Source organism: Sorex fumeus, unplaced genomic scaffold (assembly GCF_029834395.1).
Source record: "Sorex fumeus unplaced genomic scaffold, SorFum_2.1 ptg000063l, whole genome shotgun sequence".
Classification (NCBI taxonomy): Eukaryota; Metazoa; Chordata; class Mammalia; order Eulipotyphla; family Soricidae; genus Sorex; species Sorex fumeus.
Window position 1 is genome coordinate 72597109 of NW_026606120.1, and position 24363 is coordinate 72621471.

The 24363-nt window shown below is 49.3% G+C and overlaps 1 protein-coding gene across 3 annotated transcripts in view; it reads left to right on the top strand.

Annotated features, from left to right (window-relative positions):
• The first annotated feature begins 670 nt into the window (after nt 1–670).
• SOCS7 (suppressor of cytokine signaling 7) overlaps nt 671–24363 on the top strand; it is a 32685-nt gene continuing 8992 nt past the window's right edge. The window contains exons 1-7 of one of the 3 annotated variants that reach the window (XM_056127371.1): nt 672–1872; nt 9455–9519; nt 12058–12162; nt 12577–12678; nt 13904–14034; nt 15010–15178; nt 18655–18783. In XM_056127371.1, coding sequence (XP_055983346.1) covers nt 854–1872; nt 9455–9519; nt 12058–12162; nt 12577–12678; nt 13904–14034; nt 15010–15178; nt 18655–18783 — 1720 coding nt within the window. In that variant the 5' untranslated portion in view covers nt 672–853. Of the gene's footprint in view, nt 1873–9454; nt 9520–12057; nt 12163–12576; nt 12679–13903; nt 14035–15009; nt 15179–18654; nt 18784–24363 lie in introns of all 3 variants that reach the window. The other 2 variants (XM_056127372.1, XM_056127373.1) reach the window with 2 other exon arrangements.

A 24363-nucleotide genomic window follows, 5' to 3' on the forward strand; every position in this document is an offset into this window, starting at 1 on the left:
GTAGATAGTACAGATGGGCCCTAAGCACAGAGCCAGGAGTAAGCCCTGAGCAACACCAGCTGTGGCCCCCAAACAGTGCAAACAAATAAAAAGTCAATGAAAGGATTCTGTGAGAATGAGTTATAGGAATTTGCGACTGCATATTGCTATTATATGTAACAAATGCGTTACGAATTCTCAGTTAAAAATATATATATATGTGTGTGTGTGTGCATATATTCTCCTTCTCCCTCCAGGCAGTTGACTGTCCAATAGTCATCTGGATAGACAATACATTATTCATGTGTGACTGCATAAATATTCACAGGATGCTAAGGAGGTTCAGATTAGCCAATAAAGAAATTGGCCAGGTCAGACTTGAAAAGCGGCACAGGCGGGACCAGACTCAGGCAGAATCCTCACTCCCAGGGGCCCCGGTTCTCTGCGAGGGTGTGCTCGGGCTTTCCGGGGCCGCTGCACCTGACCCACAGGGCTGGCCTGGGCCCGAGCGCCCGGGAAGTGAAAAAGCACAGGTCGGGGGCCGGCGACCAATAGCCAAGCCGAGCTGCCGCCCCCAGCCAATAGCAGCCCGGGCCGCGCGATACGTCACGCCCCGAGGAGGCCGGTGCGCGCACGCCCCCGGGGAAAGGGGCGTGGCGAGGGCCTCCCGGAAGTGACGCTACCGGAGGCGGTCCTCGGCGGCGGCGGCGCGCGGCCTGGGCTTGCGCTGCGCCCGCGCGCCCCCGCCCCCCTCCAGGAGGCCGAGGCCGCGGCGGCCGTTAGCGCTGTCGCTCCGGGGGCCGCGGCGGGCGGGGCTCCGGCGGGGCCCGGCCTAGTCTCAGCCCAGCCCGGCTCCCAGCCGCCCGCCCTCCCGATGCAGGGGGCCGAGCTCCGGGATGGCGAGGCGGCGGCGGCGGCCGCTTCGTACCGCGTCTTGAGCCGCCTGCTGGGCTATGGAGAGGCGGCCCCCGAGCCAGGCCCGCCGCCGCCGCCCCCGGGCCATGGCCCCCCGCCGCCCCCTTTCCTCGCGCGGCCCGGCCCGCGGGGCTCGCGGCCGCCGCAGCTGATGGTGTTCCGCAACGTGGGGCGGCCGCCGGAGGAGGAGGACGCGGAGGCGGCCCCGGAGCCGGGACCCTCGGAACTGCTGTGTCCCCGGCACCGCTGCGCGCTGGACCCCAAGGCCCTGCCGCCGGGACTGGCGCTCGGGCGGACGTGGGGCCCGGCGGCCGGACTCGAGGCGCAGTTGGCGGCCCTGGGGCTCGGGCAGCCGGCGGGGCCGGGGGTCAAGACGGTCGGCGGGGGCTGCTGCCCGTGCCCGTGCCCCCCGCAGCCGCCGCCGCCGCCGCCGCAACAGCAGCAGCAGCAGCAGCCCCCGCCGCTGGCCGCCGCCCCGCAGGCCGGGGAGGACCCCACGGAGACGAGCGACGCGCTGCTGGTCCTGGAGGGTTTGGAGTCGGAGGCCGAGAGCCTGGAGACGAACAGCTGCTCGGAAGAGGAGCTCAGCAGCCCGGGCCGCGGAGGAGGAGGAGGAGGCTGCGGCGGCGGCGGAGGAGGAGGAGGAGGGGGCGGCCGGCTCCTGCTGCAGCCCCCCGGCCCCGAATTGCCCCCGGGGCCCTTCCCGCTGCAGGACTTGCCCCCTCCGGGCCGCCTGAGCCGGGGGGAGCCGCCGCCGCCACCCCCGCCGCCCCCGGGGCCGCTCCGGCCGCTGGCGGGCCCGTCTCGGAAGGGCTCCCTCAAGATCCGCCTCAGCCGCCTCTTTCGCACCAAGAGCTGCAACGGCGGCTCGGGCGGCGGCGACGGGGCCGGCAAGAGGCCCTCGGGGGGCCTGGCGGCCTCCGCCGCGAGCCTCACGGACATGGGCGGCTCTGCGGGCCGGGAGCTGGACGCGGGCAGGTGAGCCCGGCGCGGGCGGGGTCGTGGGGGGGCGGGGGGAGACGCGCGCGCTGGCCAATTTGAGTTTCTGCTGCTCCCGCGACCCCCGACCGTTCTTCCGAGGGGCTTCTCGGGGGCAGGCCGAGAGCCGGGGGTGGCTGGGCTCATCGTGGGAGCAGCGTCCACTCCCACAGTAGCCGCTGCCCTGCACTCTTCCTTGGCAGCTGTTAGCTTCCCTCCGGCGGGGAGCTGGTTTGAACTGGCGCCCCCCGCCCCCCGGCCTCGCTTGTCAAGTTCCTCCGAGGCGCTCTGTCCACCTCATGGACACTGCCCCTTGGCAGTGAGATGGCTGAAAATGTTTGCCGGTGTGGGGAGCCCAAAGTCGGTTGTTGGGTTTGGGTCACTAGACCCCTCTGTGTTGCAGCACCCACCCCCGTCCAAGGGATGCACGGGCCCTGACAAAACCCATGTAGTGATAGGTCCACCCGCAAGTATCCGTTGGGTTTGCATGTCTCCGTGGTCAGTTTTCCCTGGACGGAGCTGTGATCTCAAGCCTGTGAGAGTGGGGGAGAGCTGGGCTTTTGAGTCCTGTGAGGATCCTGGATAGAAGCCGTGGAGATGAGTGCAAATGCCAAACGGACATTTTTTTTCTGAAACCGTTTTTTTCCTGCCTTTCCAAAGAGTCACAGTTCTTGGGTGTCCAGTGCCAGACTCGTGATACCCGCAGTTGTGTAGGTGAGGCCTCCCTGGAGGTGACTGTCATTGTGCTTTGTGCCCCGCCGCCGAGTGGGGACCTAGAAAGATGAGAACTGGTTTTGTTGATGGAACCTGAAGACACTGGCAGCCACAACTCAAGGCTGAAGAGGAAGTAGTTGAGTAATTGTGAGCTTTACCAAGCAGCAAAATCATTGGAGACCTGGGGGGGAAAGACCAGGATATCCAGGAATTTGAATTTTCCAAAATCCCCTCTCCCGCCCCCATTTGCTTCTGAAGAACTTATTTTTACTTCTTTTTCCCTTTTTTTTTTTTTAATTTTTATGATGTTTGGGTGAATTCAGGACCTCACATTCAGGCAAGCCTCTAGCCTTTGTACTCCTGGCCCAAGGGTTTTGCTTTTTGTTTCGAGCGAGCTTGGGTCTTCCTAACACAAAGTGTGGGTTGCTTTGACTTAGCTGCTGTTCTAAAGAACAGCTGTGCCAGGGGCTTCTCTTGGGCATCAGACCAGACCCATGCTCCCCAGGAAATCTGCTTCTGTATGCTGTTCCAGTGAAGGCCTGCTGGCATCTCAGGTCTGAGAAGGTGTGCGGCTGCCGAAACGGCTTATTTGTCGTAGGCTCTGCTGTTGATGCTCGACTTACTCAGCACAGATGAAATGTTCATCAGATGGCGGAGAGCAGGATTGAAGCTGTGGGTTAAATGACACAGGTTGGATTGCTAATTTTCTTGTGGTTCCATATTGACCAGGATTTGGTCTAAGATTCCAGAGACGCCAACTCTGAGAGGTGGCGTGAAATTAGCTGCTTCGTCTAATAGATTAGGAAGAGGAAAAGGCAAACAACATTAAATGGGTTTTTGCCTTTGGAAGCAGAATTTAATGGTCATTGGCTGCTCTGTCCCCAGCCCTCACTCTAAGCACAATACAGATTTCTGCTGCAGAGCAAATTGGGCTGTAGCTTTGCAAAGAAGCTTAGTTCAGGGCACTGGAGAATTACATTTTTTGGTCCAAGGGCTTTTTCTGATGAACTGGAGAAGCGCTGCTATTTGTGTATGAACGTTTGGTTGGCTGCAGTTAGAGGCTGTGGAACAGAGAATGGGAACATCTACGTTCCATTTAGAACACCAGGATCAGCTGTGGGGTGCTGGCCAGCCTTGTCTTCATACTTTCCCTTTGTTTTCATCTGTAATTTGGGAGTGGTCCCTGTCCTGTTCCTCTTACAGAATGGTGACAACTGCAACCAAGATGGAATATTTTTTGTGCTTTTGGAGAAGTACTGAGATCGAACTGGTAGCGTTGTTTTTTTTCCCCCTTAGGATTTGGTACTGTTAGATTTGCTTGTTAGCGTTTCCACAGCTTACTATGTGCCAGTCTTGCTGGCAGCCTCGCAGCTGTGAGAAACTTGGTAAGTCTGGCCAGGGTAGTTGTGATTTCTGCGGATCTGCACCTCCTAAGTTCGCCTTGTTGGGAGGAAGAATGCGTTTGGGTCTTTAATTTGTTCCTTGTTCCGATTGGTAAAGACTTCTAGCTGTGACAAATGTCAGTTTTGCCAGAAGATACATGCCTTTCTCTTCTTACCATTGCTGGAGTTAATTATGGGTTTCTCTTGTCTTTGCTGTGTAATTTGGAGCTTTCACAGTAGCCTCTGGGAATGATTCTCTCTGTTCTTCTCTGGTCTACCACAGCCCAAGCTAGGAATTTTGTACTTCCTCATTCTATAAGCCTCACCAGTGCCCACATCTTCACGGTCTGTGGTATGCCAAGGCGGCCTGCCTGCAGAGAGCCCTAAATCTACTGAGTGAGCTCTGAGAACTTTCTTCCCTAAGAAAGTCGGCTCACCCACCGATCAGGCTTCTGTTCTGGAGAACTGGGTTGGCCAAGCCTTGTTACACGCATTTGTTGGAATTCATAGTTGGGCTTGACGCCTGTGGGCCTTAGTGAAATATAGAATTGCTATTTCAAGAAAGCCAGTGAAGTTCTCTGGTCTGCTTCGCATATGTTCAGCTGATTGTCGTTCTTTGTATTTGGTGAGAAATTGTATTTGAACTCCACTATTTTGAATTAACACATATACACACCTGGTTGGAAATGAGTACCTTGTTCGTTTTTCAAGGCCTGTTTTTTCCAAGTTTATACTTAAGGCAATTACTGGCAATCGTTATCTCTATGAGGTGGAAAAATGGAGAACAGTTCTGTAGTGGTTTCCTATCTGTTTGTTTGGGAAAAGAGAATTCTGGAGAGAGAGGCTGGCTGCTTTGGCATCAGTTTGGGGCCCTGCTGTCATGGACAGACCTGGCAGACAGGAGAAAGCCTTTTTTCCTTTTATTGGTTTGTGAGGCCTTGCATGTCTTTTGGAGAAGTAGCCTCCTATGCTGAGAGCAAAATGATCTTCGTGGTGTGGTGACGATGTTTGGGATTTGAGTTTGGGGTCATACTCCAACTTTTAGCATTTTTTTCTACAAAGCTCTAGTAACTGGTAGCTCCCTTTTGGAATGAGCCGATGAGCTTTGGAAGTTTCTGTTTGTTCATTTCAGTCTCATGGTTCTTCTCCCTGATAGTGTTCCTCCTAAGGGTTAGGCCTTGAACTACACTTCTTGGTTTTCCCCTGGAAGTTCCCTTCGTAGTTTCTTCAGTGGGTTTAGGATGAGTTTTGGATTGACCTTGCTGCACAGATGTCTGTGTATTGGAACTAAACATGAACACATGGTTTTTGTGCCTGTAGCACATGAACAGACACTGGCTTATGACGAGTTGGAAATGGCACGGGCTGGCTGCCTTGGCACTGTGTGCTTTAGCAGGAGCAGAGAGGTACGTCGGGACTGCAAAACCCGACGTTTGGACATCCCAGTTTGAAAGTAATTTTAGAAGAAGACATGTGTGAGTTTGAGGACATTGGTTTGAGGGGCGGGGATTATGGATGAGAGAAAAGGCAGTGCCGTTTCACTGTTTGTGTTCTAGGTTTCAGGGAGTTTGAAAAGTGGCCAACAGTTCTATCAGTGTGTTGTCGGCTGTCTAGCCTGATGCTTTTAACTCCTCTTATCCCACAGATCTTTTGTTGCACAATTAGTCATTTGCTGAGCGGAAACGGTGTCATTGTTAACTGCAGCATGAACAAAGTGAGTGTGTGAGTGTGTGTACACACAAAAGACTGCTAGCCTCAAGACTGTTGCTTAAAGCTCACTGTTGCTCCTGTCCTCTCGGCCACCTGAGGCAAATCCTACCAGGTCCCATCTCTGAAGTCCTTATGTTCCAAAGATGCGATGGCCCCTTGGCAGAGTTTATAGTGGCCAATCCTGGTTCAATCCTGGCGCCCCATATGGTCCCCATAGCCAGGAGAAGGCCCTGAGTACTGCCAGGTGTGGCCCAGAAAACCACCCCCTAAAAAAGTGGTCCAGAGCTGTAGTTGACCTCCAAGAACCAGCACATCCATATCAGAACAGGCTTTTATCATTTAAAACATTGCTTGTGTACAAAAGCAGATATATAAAATATATGCACAGCAATAATGAAATGCATGCCTAGATGCCCTTCACAAAGCCTACCCAACAGAGTGTTGTTAGTGTCTTTCCAGACCCTTGTGTGTTGCTCTCTGATTACATCTCCCCCTTCCCCCAGGTAACCACCATCTTCAATCTGATAGTAATCATTCCCTGGCTTTATTTTTTTCTTTATAGTTGTCCTGATTGGTCTTTTCATAAATGACTCCCATTAGAATGCTCTCAGGATCTCGACGACAAATTGCTTTGGGTTTTAGTTAGACAGCGTCTCCCCGAAGAGAGAAGGAGCGGCTTGTGTTTATTATTACCCTTCAGCCGCTGAGACCTTTTTCTTCTCCGAGCTTCCAGCTCTTCGGCCCCCTTCTTTGCCAGAAATAAAACATTCCAGGACTCTCACATGGCTCCGCCTGGGTTTAGATTCATATGTATTTCTGTTTCTAGAGCCTAGAAACTATGATTTTCTTCTTCCAAGTGCTGGGGGCGGGGAGATGATGAGCTGGAGTGGGAAGGCCTCCGCAAGATGTGTGCATTTGGGAGCCGCGTTCTTCTGCCTGGCGCCGAGGAGGCTCGTCCCCAGCATGGGCAGATGGCAGAGTAGCGCAGCTTCCTTTGAGAAGAGGCAAGCGGCCAAATGGCTGAGGTGGGAACCTTTCGAAAGGCCAGTGCCGAAGGTTTCTGCTTGCTGAATTTGGATGTTGTACCCACAAGTTACCAAATAAAAATCCTCTTGGAAGCACGTCAGCCTTCAAAGTTCATGTCCAGGGGAATTAACTTTCCATTCCAGTCCCCCTGCACATTGGCACAAGACTTCAGTCTTGGAAGCCACTTGAGTAACCAAGGGATCCCGTGGGATGGGTTGCTTTGATGCACCCACCTCTCCCATGTGTTCTGAGGTGGGGGGCATCCCCAGGAGGGCACCTCTCAGCAGGGAAGAGGGTGCAGGGTGAACCTCTCTGTTTCTTTTTCCTTTTTTGGTGGGGAGGTGCCATCCCCAGCTGTGCCCAGGTCTCACAGCTGGCTCTGTTCTCAGGGATCACTCCAGGGGGACATGGGGATTATATTTGGCGTTGGGGATCGAACCCATGTCAGCTGCGTGCAATGCAAGCCAGCATCTTAGCTGCTATACTGTCTCTCTGGCCCCTCAGCTGTTTCTGAGTAAGGTCTTCATTGTATATCTTGGAAATTTTCTTTTACATGAATTCTGATACTCTCAGGCTTCTATGTGAAAACAATTCACAAAGATCTTGCTGGGTCAGATCATTTTAATAGGATTTAGGGATGACTTTGCTTCCATCCCCCTCTATTAGGACAGTTAATACTTGGAAAGGGTTTTTTTGGCTTTTGATTTTTGTTTTCTCCCCTGCAAAACCATTAATCCTTTGTATGGGTTTTAACTTTTATTTAGTCCTTCAGGTGAGAGTAATTTTGGAACATGAGCCAACTATAACACCTGGAGTCAGATGCTCAGTTCTGGAATGGAAATTTTTTTTTTAAGTTTGGCTTACTGAGGTATAATTGTATGATTTATGTATGATCTGTAGTTCTTCTTTGTGCCAGAGAGACAGTTCAGGAGATAAGGCTTGCATTTGGCTGAAGACCCCAGGTTCAATCTCCAGCACCACGTATGGTCCCCTAGAACATTGCCAGGAGTGACTGACTCCCTGAGCACTGCTGGGTGTGGCCCACACCTCCCCAACCCCCGACTCCCGTCCCCCCACCAAATAGAAAATTAAAGGAATTGCTTTTGGTTTAATCGGGGGCCCACTGAGAGGTGCTGGGGAGTGAGGGAGCACTGCTCCTGGCTCAGGTAGCTCCTGGTGGTGCTCTGGGGACCTTGCAGTTCGGGGGTGGAGCCTGGACCTCAAATGCAAAATCTGAGCGGGGGCTGAAACAATAGCACAGAGGGTAAGGTGCTTGCCTTGCATGCAATTCACCTGGGTTCAATCTCTGGCACCCTATGTGGTCCCCCTAGTCCCACCAATAATGATCCCTGAGAGCAGAGCCAAGAATAAACCCTGAGCACCGCCAGGAGTGACCCAAAAACACACACACAAAAAAATCCCTGTAGGCTCAGCTCTTTGAACAATCTTCCCTGCTCAAGATACAGAATTTGAAACTTGTTTTTTCTTTCTTTTCTTCTTTTACCCTTTTCCTATGGTGGTGGTGTGCAGGAAGCCTGCAGTGCCCTTGTGATTCTCAGCCAGCCAGGCCTCGATTCAGCGTTAGAGCCTGAAGGGCCAGTGCTGCCCTGCCCTGAGTGCTGGGCCTCCGTGTCTGCACTCAGCTTTGCTCCAGGGTCTTGTAGTGCCGAGAATCACCTGGGCTGGGGCGTGCTAACCACTGCACTACCCTCTAGCCCTGACAGAGAGCGTATTTTAGTCACCTCAAGCTTTCTGGAGGTGAATTTTTTGAGTTTAGCACAGCCCTAGCCAGAAAGTCTTTGTTCAGAGTCTTTTGGATTTCTTTAATTTCCTCACTAAAAAACCAGTGGTGCAAAGGACAGTTCCTTTACTGTATCTTTTCGCAGGAGATGAGTGGGATTTTTTGTTGGTTTGGCTTGGCTTGGTTTGGTTTGGGGGCCACACCCAGTGGTGCTTGCGACTTATTCCTGGCTCTGCACTCAGGATTCACTCCTGGAGGGCTCAGGGGACCATATGGTGTGCGAGGAATTGAACCCTGACAGGCCATGTGCAAGGCAAACACCCTCTGCACCATACTGTTGCTTCGGCCCCTGGAGCTGCAGGATTATAACCAGGTCCCTGCAGCAGCAGCAGCAGCAAAAACTCCTGGGGAGACCTGTCACTGCATGCAGAAAGGAGGGGCGCTCTGAAGAATCCCTGTGTTTGCTGAGCTGCTGACTCCTGACCAGCCGTCCTTGGTGCAGAAATCAGAGTCTTGGTGTTTGACCTTTGTGGGCATGTTGGAGAGTGCTGTTCTCAGTCCGGGTATGTCCTCAGGTCCCTTGGGGAGCCTTTGCTTCTGGAGGACGGTGCAGAGAGCTGCTGTTTGGAAATGGCCCCCGGTCAGGTCAAGAACCTTTTCCTCAGCTCCCCTATTGGACATCAGCTCTGGCTTCCTCCTCAAAGTGGAAGGTCGCTAATTACCACCCAGGGTGTTATACTCTTAGAATGTGCTGGGTATGGAGGGAGAGAGACCCAGAGGGATTTCTTACTGCTTTGTAGGCTGGCAATGCTGCAGCCATATCTATTTAAGGAATTGCCGTAATTATTTTCTTCTTCCCCTCTAAATTTTAGGCTCTATTACAGAAGTGTTGCTGACAAGGACGAGGCTTTGCTTGGTTTCCGGCACCCCTGGGCGTGAGTGTGCTGGTGATTTAAATACCTCCATGTCCACGCTCCCCCCCATTCACTGTGTGCTCTCTCCCCGCCAGGAAACCCAGGTTGACAAGAACTCAAAGTGCCTTTTCTCCGGTCTCCTTCAGCCCCCTGTTCACAGGTAAGGACGGGCGCCGAGCTCCTGCTCTCGGGATGTCGGAGGTGTGAGTGCTGCGTGGCTGTGGAAAGGCCCGGCAGGTGCAGCCCTGCAGCTCCTCCCCCGCCCCCTGCCCGCTGGGCTCAGGGCGAGGCTATTTTTATAGTGTGGAATGTGTTCTGGCCTTTGACTGCTCTGTACTTTGAGGTGGAGACTGCGTGCTGGTAATTAGGTGGCCCTGGCAGTTACTGCGGTGCTTTATTTCAGGGCCATCACACATAAATTAAAAGTAGGAATCACAAAGGTACAGGCTCCCGGTACATAAAGGGCTCCTTGGAAGCCCTACAACTCCCGCCTCTGCCGCTAAAGGAGCTGGTGGATGATCTAATCAACACCCTTGGTTATCTGGTCTATTTTTAAAGGCTTTGGCAAAGGGGATTACATGAACTCTTGTCTTACCCAATTTAGGGGCTGTCAATCCTTGCAGCTGTTCTTCACTGTACCTCAGTCTCTCCTCCAGAGCAGGGAATGCGGTTGCTGAAGTAGGAGCGTGTCTGAATGTGCTTTGGGCCATTGCCTTGCCTTGTTGGGAGCTTTGAGAGAGGGTGACCTTATGTGAATGTCAGCCAGCTGTGGGGTTCAGCCGAGCAAGCCCTTTACCAGCCGCCTCACGTCCCAGAGCTGAGGCTCCCTTGTGGGTTGTGACTGAGGAGGTTTTAAAATGTCCCAGTTTCAAACTCTTTGGATCCTGTGTACTCAGAAGCACCATTGGAAGAATTATTCGTAGGAAGGGGAAAAAGCTGGTCAGGCTGTGGGACCCCCACCATAAGACAGTTGGCCATGAGCCTTGAGAAGAAGGAGTTGGGGGGCAAGGTCATAGACACACAGGGAGAAGCTTCTCTGTTCTTCCCCTCAGTCCAGAAGGAAAGGCTCATCCTGGCGCAGCATCTTTCTTGTCAGTGTCCACCCCTTTCAGTAGCACCCACACCTGTCGTTTCAGGTTCAGTGTTCTTATTTCAGAGAGCCTGAGCCCCGGAGGCTCCCAAGTGCCAGGGCTACCATTTCCGACCCTTCACACATCCACATGCTGAGCCCATACTGTTGTTCTGTGCTGCTCGGCTCTCGGTGCTAAGCTCCAAGATGTGTCCGAATCCACTGCCGCCTTCCTAGAATTGCCACTGATGATTTTCAGAAGTGCCTTTCTTTTTATCTCAGTGATCAATCTTTGTTTGGGTTAAAAAAAAAAAAGCCCGAGGCCAGAGAGATAGTATGGTGGGTAAATTCCTGGGGAGAAGCTTCCTCTAAACACAACTAATTTTTTAATTCTTTTTTTTTTTTTTTTGCTTTTTTGGGTCACACCCGGCAATGCACAGGGGTTACTCCTGGCCCTGTGCTCAGGAATTACCCCTGGCGGTGCTCAGGGAACCATATGGAATTCTGGGAATCGAACCTGGGTCGGCCACAAGCAAGGCAAACACCCTACCCGGTGTGCTATTGCTCCAGCCCCCATAAACACACCTAATTTTTGACTGACTGTGGAAACACATAATTAAGATTGTAGGTGCACTTCTCAACCTTTGTGGCCTTAGTTATCAGGACTCATTGACATCTAAAAAGATTGGTTGTCTTCTGAGTGAATGTTCTGGAAAAATCTTTATATGGAAAACTAAATAGAAGTTGGAAGCCATGTTGGGACCTTTCTATAACTGTAGCTAACCATGCTGTTCTTGCACTTTTCTGGCACTTTCTTTCCATGTCTATTTGGGCTCTCTAGCAAACTGCTTGCCTTGCTCCCTGTGGCAAAAATTGATATATAAGTCTGGGAAAATAAATAGTGATTCTATTTGAATAAAGAAAACCCCTTGTGATATAATGTTCAATAAGGGTTTATGTTGCCTAAAGGATCCACATTAAATTTTCTGAAATTTCTGAATTTTTCTGAAAAAAAAAAAATAGTTCCTGGTAATAGATATTTAACTATTCTTATTAGTCATAGTGATTCTTTTTTGCGATGTGTATTTAGTTCATGGGCTGGAGCGATAGCACAGCAGTAGGGCATGTGCCTTGAGCACAGCCAACCCAGCCAAGCTGGGTTCAATTCCTCTGCCCCTCTCGGAGAGCCCGGCAAGCTACCTGTGATGTATTCGATATGCCAAACACAGTAAAAACAAGTCTCAAAAAATGGAGACATTACTGGGCCCGCTCGAGCAAATCGATGAACAACGGGAGGACAGTGTCAGTGTCAGTATTTAGTTCATTATCTTGTGTACCTAAAATTACTAGGGGAAAAAGACACTGGCCTGAGGATGCGTTGTCAGTGGCAGAACCAGAATCTCTTCCTCTGTCAATCCCACGTTGTTGTCTGAAGCATCCTTGACTGACCTCTAAACGGGCCAAGGATCGATAGGAGTTAGAATGGACTGCTCAGCTGTTGGGGGCTGCCTGCAGCCCTGTGAGTTTGTGAGAGCCCATCTGCTTGCCCCCACCTTGCTTGCCTCTGGCTCCCCCTTGCTTGTGGCCAGCTTTGGGCAAGGGACTTCCATAACATGCTTGCTCCCTCAGGTGAAACAGTGTCTCTTGTGGACGTGGATATCTCTCAGCGGGGCCTGAGCTCTCCACACCCTCCAACTCCCCCTCCTCCTCCAAGACGAAGCCTCAGCCTTCTAGGTATATTCTTTCCCTCCCTGCCTCTCCGCCCGAGTGGGAGGGTGAACTCTGGGCTCCTGAGCGAGACAAGCCCCTGAGCTTCTAAAAAGGACCCAGGTGCTTCTAGCTCCCTGGCTCTGTCATTCTCCCTGAGCGGTTCCCTGGGCTCTTACCTGCATGCTGGAACATTGGCTGGTCCATATGTTAGTTCACCCTCTGTCTTAGCCAGATCCCGGGGCAGGCAGGTGCTCCAGGAAGAGCCATACTTTCCTGCTAGCATTCAGAGTCTACCAGGTTAGGATGATCAGCGGGGAGACTGGGACAATGGCAGGCCATCATGCTCCTGAGGGCTCTCTGATAATCCTTCTCCCTTTCCTCACCTGCCTCATTCTGTGCTCATATTTCTGAACCTCTTGCTTTTGTTCTCTCTTCTAGATGATATCAGTGGGACGCTGCCTACATCTGTCCTTGTGGCTCCGATGGGGTCTTCCCTGCAGTCTTTCCCCCTACCTCCGCCTCCTCCACCCCATGCCCCAGGTTAGCTTAGCTTAGAGGCAAGACTTGCAAGAGTTGGGAGGACAAAGTGGCAAAACTTTTGAAGCATGGGGAAATCTGTTTATGGAAACAATAGAAGTTATAAGAAAGCTTGAATCTTACTCCTTTGGCCAGACCAGAAATCCTTGGAAATGAGGCTGAGAACCGTTTCTTCTAACCTTTTTTTTTTTTTCTTTTTAAATGGAGGTAAATCTCACTTATTTGGGATAAAAAGCTATTGAATGTTTTATATCTTTGCTGTCAGGACTATTTTGTCCTCCTGTTTTGGGGCTGCACCTAGTGGTACTCAGGATGCTCCCAGCTCTTTGCTTGGGATTGTGCCTGGCAGTGCTCAGGAGACCGTGTGTGCCAGGGATTAAGCCTGAGCCTCCTGCATGCTTTCTAACCTGTGGAGCTCTGTCTTTGGCCCCAACTGCTGCTGAGACTATTTTGTAATCCATTTCTGGACAGTAAGAGGTTTAATATGTTGTTGGTTTTCGTGGACACAGTTGAGTTTTCTGTTTCGTTTTAGTTTTTTTTGTGGTTTTGTTTTGGTTTGTGTGTGGTGTGTATGTGTGTGTATGTGTATGTGTGTTTGAGGTGCCAGGGAGTTGAACTCAAGGGCCTCAAATCGTGCAAGACAGATGCTCCACTACAGACCTACATTCCTGACCCTGTTGCTGATTTTCAAAGATCTGTGGGGTTTTTGGTTGATTTTTTTTTAAGTTTTCCATATTTCTGCAGCCTTGTAAATATGTACCGTGCATTGTAGCCCATACCTGCTTTGCCAGCCTCCAGTACCTAAGGAATAAAATGAATGAAATCAGCATTCTTTTCTACTTGCCTGGCAAAATCGTTACTCTTCCTGGGCAAGTTAGCGAGTCACTATTTCCAAGGCTGTTTTGCCAGCACTTCACCTCGAGGTGGGAGAAGTTGGAATCGCTCTAGGCTGGTGAAGGCCCTGACGTAGTCACCCTAGTCAGGTTAGTGAGCAGCTCCTGTACCACCTTCCTGGGCTTTGATGCCCCCACCCATCCTTCACAGCTTACACAAGCCCACACAGCTTTTTGTTCCAGCCCATCCAGCTCCTTCCACCGCTTTGGCTTCTACCCTTTCCAGCTTAGCTCTAATGCCTTACCCTCTTCAGTTAGCATCTGTTTTGGGGGGAGGGCCTTGTGGTTGGGAGCAGTGAAGGCAAACACATGACTCCCGCTCTCTGGCTCCGCAGATGCATTTCCCCGGATTGTTCCCCTCCGAGCTGCTGAATCCCTGCATAACCAGCCCCCACAACACCTCCAGTGTCCCCTCTACCGACCTGACTCGAGCAGCTTTGCAGCCAGCCTTCGAGAGCTGGAGAAGGTAGGTGGCGCCTGAGACGGGTGCTCTCCCCATCCTATGTCAGGCTCTTTTGTTATTCATAGAAGCACAGTCATTTCTGGCCTCTGTATTTCCATTTTTCAGAAGCAAAACAGTAAGCTGCGAATCCATCAGACATCATAAACTTGTTCTCAAGGGGGAAAAAATTATTTGGGGGTGGAAAATTAGAGCCAGATCTTGCGGTACTCAGGACTGAGTACTGACTCAGCCCTCAGGGATCACTCCTGGTGAGGCTCAGGGATTATATTGGGTGTCAGCTATTGAACTCACGTCAGCCATATGCAGGCAAGCGTTCTGCTATACTATTGCTCCAGCCCCTTGGAAAAGAAATTTTAATGTGATGAAGAAATGTTTATATACTGTAAATTGTGGAGAAATGTTTATATACTGTAAATTGATTTTGCTAGATTAGCTGACCTACATCTATCTTCTCTTTTTTTTTTTTGTAGAGAAATGGAATTATAAAATTTGTCTTTTGTTGGGCCCAAGCAATAGTACAGCTAGTAGGACAGTTGCCTTACATGCAAATGACCTGGGTTCGATCCCTAGTATCCCATATAGTTCCTGAGCCCTGTCAGGAGTGATCCCTAAGCACCAACCCAGGAGTGATCCCTGAGCACAGACCCAGGAGTGAGCCCTGAGTACTGTTGGATATGTCCATCCCCTGCAAAATGAGAGAGGTCACTCAACCGAATGAGCACCTGCTTTGTGTTCAGGAGACCCCTGCACCACACATGGCCCCCTAAGCAACACTGGGTAAAACCCAACAATTAAAAAAAAAAGAGGGTTAAAAGCATAACAATCCTGATAGTCACTCCTGATGTTGAGATGCTCTGAGCAGCTCTTACCTGCTGCAGTGTTCAGGTGAGCAGGAGTACTCTTTTGATAAGATAGTGTTGGAAACTTAATTAATAGTTATCTGTTTGTTAACCTCCTCACTGCTCTTTTCTTTGATAGTGTGGTTGGTATTGGGGACCAATGAATTGGGAAGATGCAGAGATGAAGCTGAAAGGGAAGCCAGATGGTTCTTTCCTAGTACGGGACAGTTCGGATCCTCGTTATATCTTGAGTCTCAGTTTCCGATCACAGGGTATCACCCATCACACCAGGATGGAGCACTACAGAGGTAAGTGAGTGAACTGGTGTCTAAGGAAGCCACCTGCCCCTTCGCCTTCTCTACCTTTGCTAATTCCTTTTCTACAGAAAGGATTCCTAGGGTCTGAGCTCTGAACCCAGTTGGGTGTTGAGCACCGATTTCAATCTCTAGAAATATTGGTGGTGTAGGAAGACGAGTAAGTGTTCCATTCATTCATTCATTCATCATCCTGTTATTCGTCGATTGCCTCGAGCAGGCCCCAGTAACGTCTCTTTCATCCTAGCCCTGAGATTATATTCAAGGCTCTTTAAGGAGAATGAGACCCATCATTGTTACTGGTATTTGGCATATTGGGTACGCCACGGGGAGTTTGCCAGACTCTGCCCTGTGGGCAGGCTACATTCGATAGCCTGCAAGTTTGTCACAATTCTTAATGACTTCATTAAATAACAAATAAAAAAGAAATTAACCGATTGAATAAAAATCAACGAGAATTAGTGAAATGAGTCAGAAAGAGAGGGACAGACATAGAAAGATTGCATTCATCTGGGGAATATAAAGTAACAAAACAGGGAACTGACACCCAAGAATAGCCGAGATAAGTACCAGGAGATTCACGCCATGGCTTGGAGGCCAGCCACACATGCTAGGGGAAAAGGGAGCTCAGATAGAGAAGGGAGCACCAAGTAAAGTGTGTTAGGAGGATCCTCCCGGGATGGGAGAAGCTTGCTGAAAGTAGACTATAGACCGAACATGATTGCTACTCAATGCCTCTCTTGCAAACCATAGCACCCAAAAGGAGAGAGAGAACAAAAGGGAATGCCCTGTCACAGAGGCAGAGTGGGATGGGGGGATGGGGGTGGGAGGGATACTGGGATCTGTGGTGGTGGGAATTGGGCACTGGTGGAGGGATGGGTATTTGATCATTGTATAATTGAAACCCAAGCACAAAAATTTGTAAGTCTAAAGTGTTCCATAGCAAGTGTTATCATCATCTGGTCTCCTACGTGGAAGGGAATGGACAAGACTTAAAGAACAGCAAAGTCAGATGATTTTTCTGGTAGAAGGAAAGATTTGCCTAGGATCTTCAGAGAAATTTTCCCAAGGCTTTTTCATAATTAAACTTGCCATCTAGAGGTACTTTCTGTTAAATGTACACAGAGAGAATTCAGTGTTGGTCCTATGACTTGTTCTGAATTTCTTTGCCTAAAAGTTGCATCAACGTTTCCTACCATGTAGCATGGTGCTGATTGTTTCTTCCTTTGATCAACTTTGTAGGAATGTTTCTCTTAGGACACATTCATCAGCATCCTGAGAGCTCTTGGGATCTGCAAGTCTCCACCCTCTTCCCTGGGGGTGGTACCTTTTCTCTTTGTAGTCAAGTTAGGTTTGTTAATGTTCCAGTGATGCTGAGAATCTAAATTGTTCAGCATAGTTGTCTGGATTGACTACACATGTATTCTGTATTCTACTTGGGCCAGAAATTTGGCATGCATAGACATTGCTTGACATAGATAATGCACATCCTTTGTTAGAATACCCACATCTGCTAGAGGTAAGAAGGGTGTGTGGATTTGGGGGGCTTGTCCCTCCTCTCCTTCAGTCTTCCCACATATGTTCAGCCTTACATGAACTGCATGAGACCTTGCATTTCGAGCGAGGGTTTCTTTCATGCTCTTCTCAGTCACCACAGCCACGTTCGTCCTTCTCTCAACCATGCTGTGCTGGATCCATTTGCTTTTGCTATTCTTTTGGGGCAGGAAGTAACATGTAGGTCAGCATAGCTTTGTCCACATTTCCTCTGCCCCACCCCCATCTCATGGAGAGAGAGGAACTTTAGTCCAAAGACCTGAGAATTAATTAGGTAACACTCAGGTTGATTCTGCCTGTTTTCCCTACCACTGCCAAAAGCAAAATCAGACAGATTTAAAAAAAAAAAAAAAAAAGGAAAATAAAGTATTTCAGAGTGAGACATTTTTATAAATCTTTTAAAAGGATAAAGGGCTAGGCAGTGGGAATGATGAAAAGATACTTGACCTCTGGGTTCCAGATAAGTGAAGCACCAAGACTGAGAGACTGTTCAAATGGCTCTCCAATTACTTTTTGTTCAAAGGGACTTTTCTTCCTTAGACAAATGGTATTTTTTAATCAAAGCCCTGTGGGTCTTTCAGTTGCCAGTTTTCAGTGGAACATTTGTCTTTGTCTTTCTAAGTGATACTGTAAGAGTAACTGGCAAGACTCAGATTTACAGTTCTCTTGAGCAATGAGTAACCTTTATGTAAATGATTCTTTGGGATATAGTGTTTCCATTTTTATAGTCTGTTTTGTCAGGACCACGTCTGGCAGGGCTCAGGGGACTATATGGGATGCTTGTGATCAAACCCAGGTCATCCTTGTACAAAGCAAGCTTCTTACCTGCTGTACTGTTCACTCTGGTCTCTGTTAGTTTGTTTTGATTTGGGGGTCACACCCAGTGGTGCTCAGGGCTTACTCCTAGCAGTGCTCAGGGAACCATATGGGTGCTCGGGATCAAACACAAGTCAGCTGAAGGCGAGGCAGGCACTTTACCCTATACTCTCTCTCCCATTGATGGGATTACATGGCACTGGGGGCAGTTGGTGGGTGTAACGCCTACATACTGGAAGATGGGAGATCTGGGTGAAGGAGGCCCAGTCCTAATCTGAGTAGGCTTGGAGATCTAAGCCCCAGGTCCCACACACCTGGGTTCCTCTGCTGGTTCCTTCATGCATGAGGCTCGTCCGAACATGTGGAGAGTGGTCTTAAGCATGGCTGTGGCGGGAACTGTAGGTCTTCAGCTGCCGGGGCTCTGCTCGTGGCAGGGAGGGAAATTCAACCCCCCCTCCTCCAAGGGGCCCCGATGAGGACAGCCAGGCGTGGAGGCAGGAGACTCTGTACTGTTCTCTTCCGAGCAGAGCCCCGGCAGCTGAAGACCTCCGGTGCTGAAGGTGTTACTGGTGCCTGCTCGAGGAAACCGATGAACAACAGGATGACAGTGTTACAGTGATCTCTCTTAAATCACAGTCTGTCCCCTGGACTGTGGTTTAAGGATTGGTGTTTATACTCAGTACAGTTCAGTCTTTTACTTTTTACCTGACTTGATTATTTGTATGTTTAACAAAAGCTTTTGAAGGCTGATGTCTTATTGGGAGTAATAGTACAATTGTAGTAGTACATGTAGCTGACCCAGCTTCAATCCTAGACATCCCTCAACCCTGCCAGGAGTGATCCCTGAGTGCAGAACCAGGAGTAAGCTCTGAGCACTGCTACGTGTGGCCCAAAATCAATTAAAAAAAAAAAGATGTCATTAAAGGCAGCATTTTTCTTCCCTTTAATAATGGAATAGGCAGGTGGCAATAGGTGATTCCAAGGATCTTTGTCTTGACCCAGCTTGTCCACAAGGTACCAGCATAAGAATCACTAAAATGTTCAAATCAGTCTTCCAGATCTCAGTTTTACTTTTTTTACTTGTTAATTTTTCCCTGCAGGAACCTTCAGCCTATGGTGTCACCCTAAATTTGAGGATCGCTGTCAGTCGGTGGTGGAATTCATTAAGAGAGCCATCATGCACTCCAAGAACGGGAAGTTCCTCTATTTCTTGAGATCCAGGGTTCCAGGTAAGACTGTGTGATATTATCTGACCTGCTTAGAAAAGGTTATCCTAGTAGCAAAATGTGTCCCTACCCTCTAAAAATGTGCAGCCTGGGCTTTTTCCTGACTCACAGCAGGCATGCTTCCTGGAGTCCAGTGGTTAATCCACTGACCTTGTACCCTTTTTTTGGCTTTGTTTTGACTTTTTGCGTGTGTTTGAGCCATACCCATTCAGGGTGTGTGTTCAGGGATCCTGGGTCTGTGTTCAGGGATCACTCCTGTTGGGACTCAGGGAATCATATGGGGTACCGGGGATTAAACCTGGGTGGGCTGCAAGCAAGGCATGTACCTGACCTGACCCGCTGTACCATCTCTTCAGCCCCCTTGTACATTTTGAGAAAGAAACTTTGTCTCTGATCATATGCATGGAAATCACATCCTGCCTTTGATATCTAGGCATTTGTGAATATTTAACATTCAGAAATGTCTCCTTAGAGCTGGAGCAATAGTACAGCGGCTAAGGTGCTTATCTTTCACATGGCCAACTTGGGTTGATCCTTGGCACCACTTAGGTTCCCTGGGCCCTCCAAGAGTGATCACTGAGAGCACAGAGCTAGGAGTAACCCTGAGTACCGATGGGTTTATGGTTTGGCCTCCAAACCTGTGTGTGTGTGTGTGTAGTAGTAGTAGTAGTAGTAGTAGTAGTAGTAGTAGTAGTAGTAGCAGCAGCAGCAGCAGCAGCAGCAGCAGCACTGTCCTCCGTTGTTCATCAATTTGCTCAAGCGGGCACCAGTAACATCTCCATTTTGAGACTTGTTACTGTTTTTGGTATATTGAATATGCCACAGGGAGCTTGCCAGGCTCTCCCGTGCGGGCAGGATACTCTCGGTAGCTTGCTGGGCTTTCCGAGAGGGACGAAGGAATTCAACCCGGGTCGGCCGCCTGCAAGGCAAATGCCCTACCCACTGTGCTATTACTCCAGCCCATCCATCGGTCACGGTCCTCCCGTTGTTCATCGATTTGCTCGAGCGGGCCCAGTAACGTCTCCATTTTGAGACTTGTTGTTACTGTGTTTGGCGTATTGAATACGTCACGGGTAGCTTGCCAGGCTTTGCCGTGCGGGTGAGATACTCTCGATAGCTTGCCGGGCTTTCCGAGAGAGGCGGAGAAATCGAACTCGGTTCGGCCATGTTGGCTACTTGCAAGGCAAACGCCCTGCCCACCATGCTATTGCTCCAGCCCATATATATACATATATGTGTGTGTGTGTGTGTATGTGTGTATATATACACACACACATATAAAAGAAATGTCACCTTGTTCCTGATCCCTCAGTTATCTCACACTCACAAGTGAAATGGAGATTAGAGTGGGGTGATCTCTACCGAAGCAGGGAAGGCAGAAGCGTGTTCCCTAGAAAGGCAATGTGATAAGTGACCTGGAGGCTCAGCTCAGCAGTCTGCTCTGGGTTTTGTCCTTGTCACACTAAACTTACTATGAAGGACCAGTGACTTTTTGTTGTAGCTTAGCTGGTGTTGACTGCAAAGACTTCCTTCCACTTGGGAGCCCTGGATGTAGTAATCGCCCTCCTCCCCACCAAGTGCACTCAGTGAGGAGGTGTCTGTTTACTGTCTATTAGAGCCAGAGATGGGTGGGTTTGGAGGAATCTCCATTTACAGTGCTGGGAAAAGTAAAATGACAAGCACATTAATTGAGGAATTTGCAAGACAAAAACAGAACTTAAAATGGGAACTTTATGCTTCCCCATTGAATCAAATTAAGATTCCTAAGCAGAGTGCCAAGAAATTGCTCTCAAAAGAAGTTGCGGGGAAGCCTCGGGTAGAACATCAGTAACAGGATTGAACCAGGTTACAGGAATGCATTTTATAATCTCGATTTAAATAAGGCATGACAGGCTGTGAACTGTATTAATTCTCACTTCCTTTAGTATTTGCCTCAGTGCTGTCAACACGGTTGGGGCTAATGTCGTTGACTTGGTGAAAGGGAAAAGTTAGAATCCCTTCTTAAAGAAATTGACAGTTTCACAGTTTTTTGTGTTTGTAACTTTGGGGGATAATTCTTAACTATTTCTTTTGCAATTTAGCATCAGAAAAAGTAGCATCTTTACCCTCATTCTACTCCGGCCTTCCAGAGGGGACAGGTGGAAAAGAGGAGGGAGCAACTTGGAACAGCAGGAGCTAAATCCCCTGGGGGAACGGGAGGGGGAGGGAGTCACCAGATGTTCAGAGGCAGACCAGAGAAAGCCCAAAGCATTTTGGAGTATTTGTCCACTTCTAGAGTATTGATAGAATTGTGAATTCCTCAAATAGAGCCGATTTCATTTAGCAAATGTGCCCTGTCTGCAGAAATTTTAATTAAAGATGAACGTTGTTAAGACAGGGAGCATGTAATCATTATTTCTGTTTATTGACTGCTTGTCATGTGCCAGAAGCTTTGCCAGTTTTATTTAAATATTTCATTTCTTTTTTAACAACTCCAAAGTTAGACAGTAGATAAGGCTGTATCCATTTTGCCAGTGCAGAGATGGGCTGAGGCAACAAAGTGAAGATGTTACTTTATAAATTAATGCTGATAAGTGCTGAAACCAGGACTGAAACCCAGGCTCAGCTAACTACATTTTTTTTTTAAATTACCATCAGTCTTAGAGCTGGAGCAATAGCACAGCAGGTAGGGCATTTGCCTTGCACGCGGCCGACCCAGGTTCGAGTTCCAGCATCCCATATGGTTCCCTGAGCACCGCCAGGAGTATAACTGAAACCCAAGCACAAAAATTTTTTATTAGTGAAACACCATGAGGTACAGTTGTAGACTTACAAATTTTTATTAGTGAAACACCATGAGGTACAGTTGTAGACTTACAAATTTTTGTGCTTGGGTTTCAGTTATACAATGTTCAAGTACCCATCCCTCCACCAGTGCCCATTTTCCACCACCACGGGTCCCAGTATCCCTCCCACCCCCCACTCCCTCATCCCACCCTGCCTCTGTGGCAGGACATTCCCTTTTGTTCTCTCTCTCCTTTTGGGTGTTGTGGTTTGCAAAAGAGGCATTGAGTGGCAATCATGTTTGGTCTATAGTCTACCTTCAGCATGCTTCTCCCATCCTGGGAGGATCCTGCCAACACCCTTTATTTGGTGCTCCCTTTTCCCCTAGCATGTGTGGCTGGCGTCCAAGCCATACCATCAGTCTTAAGGGTTAAGGGTAAACACAGCAATAAAACTCAAAAGTGAGGGCTCAGAGCAATAGGGCTCGCAGCTAGGGCATACACTTGCCCGCGGCCAACCCAGGTTTGATCCTCAGCACCCCACATTGTCCCCTGAGCCCCACCAAGAGTGATTTCTGAGTGCAGAACTAGGAGTAAGCCCTGAGCACAGCCAGATGTGGCCCAGAAAACAACAACAACAAAAATCTCTCAAAATTCAAAATAGAATTTGCCTGGGCTTTGTGGAGAATACATAAAGAAGAGAGAATTATGTTTATAGAAAAAGGTATCTTTCTAGTGTTCGCACAAAAGTAAAATTTCCCGTGTTGTTGGTTCTCGAGAAAGATGTGCATATAAAACCTCAGAAGATTAATAAAAGAGTTAATGTAAAGTTAAAGTGGATGGGACGGATCCCTCCGCAGATGTCTAGGCCCCTCCTTTGCCCCTGAACAGTGTCACTGGTTCTGTCCTGACATTGCCCCATTCGTGAATGACCTCCCTGTCTTGTCACAGTCAGTCTCCCATGAATTCTGGCCGAGTCCCACCCCTGTCGTTCTCTTTCTGCTCTCCATCCTGTGTACACTTTTCTTAGTCTCTGGCCAGAGCTGCGTGCATATTGGCGAGATCCCTTGGAATTCAACTTGTCCCTGGCTGGGCCTCCCAGCCGTACTCCGGCAGTCCCTTTTGTCCTGTCCCGGCTTTCCTAGTCTCCTGTCACCGCCACATGTGCATGGGTGAGACTCTTGTGCTCCATGCCTTATCTCTACCAGGCTTCTGAACCCTGCCTACATTCTGCCCCCTCTGGGCCTATGAGGCCCGTCTGTTCTCAGTCACGTCCAGGTTCTCAGCCCTGCCTAGTCTTGCAGTCTGTGAAGAGAGGGAGGGTCAGAGAAGGGGTGAGGAGAGAGAGAGTCGAGGAGAGCCAAAGACAGAGCAAGAAGAGCAGAGGGAGATAGAAGAGCAAGATGGGGCTGGGGGGCCTCCTTTTATCTGTGGCCATAGCCCATGGCCAGATTTAGAGGCCAGCTAAATTCACCTGGTGGTGCACCCTTTTGCTCCTGCTGTCTCACTAGGACTTTTAATGAATGCTATAGGTAGGATTTCTATTTTTACTCTACTAACGGTCAAGTTGAAAGGGCAGAGCAATGGGACTGGAGAGATAGCACAGCGGGTAGGGCGTTAGCCTTGCACGCAGCTGACCCGGGTTCGATTCCCAGCATCCCTTATGGTCCCCTGAGCACCGCCAGGAGTAACTCCTGAGTGCAAAATCAGAAGTAAGCCCTGTGCATCGCCAGGTGTGACCCAAAAAGCAAAAAAAAAAGAAAAAAGAAAGGGCAGAGCAAGGCTGAAGAGATTACACAGAGGACTGAACCGATGCTTGATAAGCAGGAGCTCAGGATCCATCACCAGCACCAGATTTCCCCCTGGCACTTCAAGTATGCCCCCAAACCAGAGAGAATATGAAGGCAAAGCAGACTTAGTATTTGCTCCCAACCTCAAGCAACCTCTCTTAGAAGGGTTGGAGCAAAGGCAGTTAGTGTTGTTCCTTGTTGCCCTCTTGCCCTCCTCTGCTTATCATACAGGGGACTTGACTAGGGGAGAGGGTTGGCTGTGTGAGATAGTCATAAGCCGCAAGATCAGTCAGCCCTCCCTGGGGGCTTCACTCACCAGATTCTGAAGACAGCCTGTTAGACTTTCGGATGATGATAACTGATGCCCAGAGGTGCCGAGTATTACTTAACCCTTAACAAGAACTATCTCCCCCCCTCCCCGTCTTTCCCTCCCCTTCTCTCTCTTCCCCTTCCTCTCTCTGTCTCTCTGTCTCTGTTTCTCTGTCTCTCTGTCTCTCTTCTCCCCCCCCCCCTCCCCCCCCCCCCCCCGTCTAAATACAGATTAAGAAACCAAGGTACAGTGAAAAGGTACATTGCAAAGCAGGAAACAAAATCAGGTTTTTCTGGCTCAAATCTATAGAGCTAAATTTGCTAGCTGGTCCTCCAGACTGGTGTTAAGAGCCGCTGAGAATCTTAGAAACCATAAAGTTCTAAGTGGGAAAGTTGTGGATGGTGGCAAGTAAGGAGCAGAAGGGACTTAATTAAAATAAATGGAGTGATTAGCAACCAGAGGAAAGAACCTTGGTAAAAATGATGGCACCTGAGCTTGGTTTTCTGCTTATCTCTTCTTGTTACTGTGTTGCCGCTGGTTTGGGGTCAATTTGAGGTTACTGGTTACATCTCATTAGTTATTCCATTTCTGTTTTAAACTAAAAGTTTCATAACTTTAGCCAGCAGCTTTGAAAAGAGAATGTGATTGGATAGTCGAGTCTCTGACAATCTTAGATCGGGAGCTCAAAGTAAGCACGTAGTCCTTGGCTGGGAGAATCTTC